The following is a 6,000-nucleotide window of genomic DNA, read 5'->3' as shown; positions in this document are numbered from 1 at the left end:
GTGGCTGGGGGCAAATGTTTTTAGCCAGGGGGGGCCAATAACCAGGCCAGGGGGGGGGGGGGCAATTTAATACATATATATGTTTTCATGAATATTTGAGCCCATGGATCCATTGTATGTCCGTATGTCCATTTTGCAAGCCGGCGAAAAAATCTCGCTGTACAGATGCCATACGGATTACATACGGAGGATGACATGTGTATAATACGCTGCCACACCCTGTACTATTTTAATCTTTGAATTAATAAATATTTTTTTTATATTTTCACTGTTTGGTGCATTCTTTCTATATGCCTATCATGCTGAACCTTTTACTCCTATCTGTATATCAGTACAGTAGTTACACAGTATTTTTTTTATGTACTGTTAATGCTATCTGCCTAGATATTGTATCAGACTTAAAAGCCAGACAAAGAGGTCAAAAGAAGTCCCGAGTTTCAGACTTTGTAGTCCTTATCCTTGTTGTACTCATTGCCTTTGTCAGGGTTTTTTCTGAATCCTGGTTTCAGGACTTAAGCTGAAAGCCCCAAATGTAGTCACGAAAGGAGACTCAAATGTGGTGTGAAAGTGTCCTCCTTCGGTAAATCATCATGAGCTTGTATCCTCCTTTCTCTGTTTTGTAGTTTCCTAAATCTAAATGTCCTTGTTTTTTGCCTGAATTAATATTTACCCAACTGGAGAGACTCCACATTGCCGAGTCCCTTTTAGCTCAGGTGGATTTGCTGGTTTCAGACTCTGCCCCATAGAGTCATCAAACACTCTCTTAAAAGGACGGGTGGGGGGTGCGACGATCACAAATGAGCAGGAGCTCTATAGGGGTAAAGACACAAGAAATGAAAATGGAGGCGGTAAAACTGGAAGACTGTTACGTCTCTGAGGAATATGGATTCATACTACAAGACCCCCTGGTGAGATAAAAGCACTTATTATTATTATTATTATGCATTGCTTATATAGCCCTACCATATTTCGCAGCACATTGCATACCTTATTATTTATTATAACACATTCTGCAGCGCTGTACACAGATTACACTCCTGGTCCCTCTGCAGAATCTAACTGGACCCAATTTACTGAGTGTTTTTTTTTTATTTTAGTGTTTTTTTTTATGTGCCAGAGAAATCTATGGATCGCCATAGGGTAAATTCATATATTGTATAAAATATTAATAATTTACAATGCAAAAAAACACAAGCGCAATTAATATTGGGAACGTTTTTAAATAATTTCTGACAATTTGTGCCAAATGTGGAACATCACTGTGATTACACATTAGAAATCTTCAACAAATATAGATAAGTCTGGAAAGTATTTCTGAATTGGAATAATATAGTGTGGAAATTGACTTGTGTATGTGTTGTGGATTTTTTTTTCCATCCATTGGGCTATGCTATGAAAACACAACATCTGAGATTTTGCTCTTATGCACCCGGACTTCTGTAGCATTTACAGTCGCTCCTCTGGTCACTCACATTAGTCTTTGACCCCAGTGGGGTAAACAATATCCTTTTTCTACCTTCATAACTTAGCAGGCCTACTACTATTTTTTTGTGTGTATTAGAAATCCAATTTTAAAGAAAAGGAAACAGACAAACTCTGAGCAGATGTGACCCCGGTTGGATTAGTATTTATGCCTCCTGTGTTGTCAAGAAGATAGAAATAATCTAAAGCAGGGATGTCAAACTCAAACACAAAGAGGCTAAAATAAAAGCTTAGACAAAGTGGTGGGCCAACTTTGATATTTGTTTAAAAAAATCAACAAATGAGGAAGTTTTCCCTTATCAAATATAACAATTAACTTTTTCATATGGAAACAAACTTAAAGGAATTGTCCCACAAAAAAAATACATTTTAATTAATAGATCTTAGAATAAAATATTAGAATAATATAATATGTTATGTAAGAGCAGTAAAAAGCATACAGCTACATGGCCTAATTTAATTATGTGATAATAAAGGATTAAAAACCTTGAATAATACAGATAAAGTATAATGCAAACAAAAGTGCCCCCAAACAGTGAATTCTTCCACAGTACCCTCCACACATTTGGTATGATGACCCTACTGTACACCCCCCCCCCCCCCCCTCAATCCTCCCGACAAAGAATGGTGACCTCATCACAGTATGGTTCTCGAACTGTAATTCCCACACAGCCTTACTTACAGTATAATGGCCACAAAAAGTGATCCATACGGTATAATTGCCCCACATGATGCTCAGTACAGGATAATGGGCCCTGCATGGTGCTCCATATAGTATAGTAGGCACCACATTGTTCTTGATACAGAATAATGGGCACCACGTAGCCCTCAATACAGCATAATCACCCCACATACAGTATAAAGGCCACAAAAAAGTGCTCCATTCAGTATAATGGCCTAACATACTCCTCCATACAGTATAATGGCCCAACATAGTGCTCCATACAGTATAATGGCCCCACATAGTCATCCATACAGTATAACTGGCACTTACATTGCATTCCATACAATATAATGGCCCACATAGTGCTCCATACAGTGTATTGCACCCCATATAGTGCTCCATGGAGTATAATGACCCCACATAGTCCTCTATACAGTATAACAGGAACCTGCATTGTGTTCCATACAATATAATGGCCCCATATAGTGCGCCATAAAGTTTAATGGTCCCACACAGTGCTTCATACAGTATAATGGCCACAAAAAGTGCTCCATACAGTATAATGCACCCCATATAGTGCTCCATGGAGTATAGTGGCCCCACATAGTCCTCTATACAGTATAACAGGCACCTACATTGTGTTTCATACAATATAATGGCCCCACATAGTGCACCATAGTTTAATGGCCCCACACAATGCTTCATACAGTATAATGGCCACAAAAAGTGCTCCATACAGTATAATGCACCCCATATAGTGCTCCATGGAGTATAGTGGCCCCACATAGTCCTCTATACAGTATAACAGGCACCTACATTGTGTTTCATACAATATAATGGCCCCACATAGTACACCATAGTTTAATGGCCCCACACAATGCTTCATACAGTATAATGGCCACATAAAGTGCTCCATACAGTATAATGCACCCCAAATAGTGCTCCATACAGAATAATGGCCCCACATAGACCTCCATACAGTAGAACGGGCACCTACATTGCGTTCCATACAATATAATGGCCCCACATAGTGCTCCATACAGTGTAATGGCCCCATACAGTGCTTCATATAGTATAATGGCCACAAAAAGTGCTCCATACAGTAAAATTGGCCCAAGATAGTACTCCATACAGTATAACGGGGTCCTGCATTGCCTTCCATACAGTATAATGGGACCAATGGCAAAAAAAGAAAGAAAGCACTACCGCACAGCTGTTATACGTCAAATCCAAATACCTCCAACCCTTTCAATCCACACCAAGCCGTATTACTATAGCCCCATAAATCCTTCTGGTGCAGCTCAAAAAATACAAGTCCATAAAACAGTCTAATAGAAGAAAGTAGAGCGCACTCACCGGAGTAAAAAAAGGCAATCCTTTATTTGGACATACAAATAATCCAGCAGGGAGAATAGTGGAGACACACGGACGACGGCCGTTTCGTGCGTAACTAGCACTTCAACGGGAAGACCCATGGGTTCTTCTCTGTTAGGGCTATGGCTTGTTCACTATCATCATTAGGAAAGGCCAGGTGTTGCAAATTTCCCAGCTTTATAAAAACCCAACATCCTCTTACCTTGTGCCAAAAAACAGTAGCCATGGGTTCTTCTACGCAGCTGCCTAGCACTATGAAAATGGTGGAGGCCACATGCAGGAGAAGGCTATATGAATCTGGCAAAGCATTTTCAAGCTGCCCTTTATCAGTTCAAAATGAAATTAAGAAATTACAGTGGAGGTCAAGATAAAGTCTGGAAAACCATGCACAATTTCAGTGAGAGCAACTGGTAGGATTGCTAGAGAGGCAAATCAGAACCCCCGCTTGACTGCAAAAGACCTTGAATAAGATTTAGCAGACTCTGAAGTTGTGGTACATTGTTCTACCGTTCAGAGTCACCTGCACAAATATGGCCTTCATGGAAGAGTCATCAGAAGAAAACCTCTCCTGCGTCCTCACCATAAAATTCAGAATCAGAAGTCTGCAAAATAAACATCTAAACAAGCCTGGTGCATTTTGTAAACAAGATTTGTGGACTGATGAAGATAAAATAGAACTCTATAGCCACAATGAGCAAAGGTATGTGTGGTGAAAAAAGGGGACAGAATTTCAGGAAAAGAACATCTCCAACCATTAAGCATGGGGTGGATCAATCATAAACATGTGGGAAATGTTGTTTGTTAATTAGTTTGTACAACACGACTAACTGGTTTAAGAATACAAAGAATGAAAGTTTGAAAATTGTGAATTTTTCAAACTTTTTGCCAAAATTCTGATATTTTCACAAATAAACGCAAAACATATCTACGTAAATTGCCTGTAACAGAAAGTAAAATATGTTTCGAAAAAACAATCTCAGAATCACTGGGATCCGTTGAAGCGTTCCAAAGTTATTACCACATGAAATGACACTGGTCAGATATAAAAAATTGGGCTTGGTCTTTAAGGTTATAATTGGCAGCTTTTGTGTGTTTTGCTCTAAGGGTATGTGCATACGTAGATGGGATGTTTGCGGATTTTTCTGCACCTGTTTTTCTAAATCCGCAGGTAAACCGCACTGCGGATTACTTGCAGATTTACCGCGTTCTTTTGCGGTTTTTGTGTGAATTCCACCTGCGGTTTTACACCTGCGGATTCCTATTATGGAGCACAAAGAATTGACACACTGCATTTCCGCGCAGTATTTTCCGCAACGTGTGCACTGCAGATTTTGTTTTCCATAGGTTTACATGGTACTGTAAACTCATGGAAAACAGCTGCAGATCCGCAGCGTCAAAACCGCTGCGGATCCGCAGCGTGTGCACATACCCTTAGAGTTTTGCCTGTTGGTTGATGTAATGTAACAAGCTATGCAAAAGGAGGACAATATCAGGTGGGATTTTCAGGCATGGGTTGTCACTAACACCAAGTAGAAGTCTTATTCCTAATTTTCCACAGCCTGAGGGAAATTCATTATTGGCTTTGCACGTGAAATCTGGTGTATAAAAGTTGCAAATTTTGTGTATGCCTCATTTGCACAAAAAATTGCAATTTTAGGCCATTTTGCAGCTCTGGTCACAGAAGTAGATGGAGTACACATTAATAATCTATGGGGAACATAGTCCATTGATCAGATCGCCTCTATATAGCAGAATTACTCACTTGCTATGAGCCGGTTGTCATGCCAGCACACCGATGACCCGCGATCACGTGGTGGGCGCATTTCCGGCACAGTTGCCGGAAGCCCTTGTTAAATGCTGCTGTCAGAGTTTGACAGCGGCATTTAACTGATTAATAGCCGCGGGTGGATTGCGATTCCACCCGCGGCTATTGCGGGCAGATGTCAGCTGTCCAAAAAGCTGGCATGTCTCGGGAAAGGTGTGAGCTCACCATCGGAGCCCACATCAAAGGGAGGGAGACAGACATTGGCGTAAATGTACGTCCAATGTCGGAAAGGGGTTAAAAGACTTCTCTTCCCGCCATAAGCAGAAAGAAGCACGTGCTACCTGGTTATGTGGTGCACAGTTGGGAACAAAAGTTTTGAGACTAACACAAATTCTGCTGTGTCAGTATTTTTAGATCTTTTCGTCAGATGTTTCAATGGTTTTCAGCATCTATCAAATCATAATGATTGATATAGTAATTGCTTTATAATTGATAATTGTAAAGCATTTCACAATTATCAACATTTCATAAATTCATAAATTTTTAATTGACAAATACATCAATTTTATGCAAAGATTCAATATTTACGTATTGTTCCATATTTTTCAAGGCTTCTTGACCATCACTATGGCAGCTGCATATCAGCTTGTGGGCCAAATCCTGACAGACCCTTCTTGCCTAATCAGTACTCGTACTTAGTGTTAGATCTGGGATG

The 6,000-nt window shown here is 40.0% G+C and overlaps 1 protein-coding gene across 1 annotated transcript in view; it reads left to right on the top strand.

Annotated features, from left to right (window-relative positions):
- Positions 1–510: 510 nt before the first annotated feature.
- IDO2 (indoleamine 2,3-dioxygenase 2) overlaps positions 511–6,000 on the top strand; it is a 67,705-nt gene continuing 62,215 nt past the window's right edge. The window contains exon 1 of the mRNA XM_069766677.1: positions 511–908. Coding sequence (XP_069622778.1) covers positions 798–908 — 111 coding nt within the window. The 5' untranslated portion in view covers positions 511–797. The remainder of the gene's footprint in view (positions 909–6,000) is intronic.

The sequence above is a fragment of the Ranitomeya imitator genome, chromosome 4, assembly GCF_032444005.1.
Source record: "Ranitomeya imitator isolate aRanImi1 chromosome 4, aRanImi1.pri, whole genome shotgun sequence".
In the NCBI taxonomy this organism is placed as follows: domain Eukaryota; kingdom Metazoa; phylum Chordata; class Amphibia; order Anura; family Dendrobatidae; genus Ranitomeya; species Ranitomeya imitator.
Note: the sequence above shows the minus strand (reverse complement) of the source record. Positions and strands in the feature narration are given on the sequence as shown.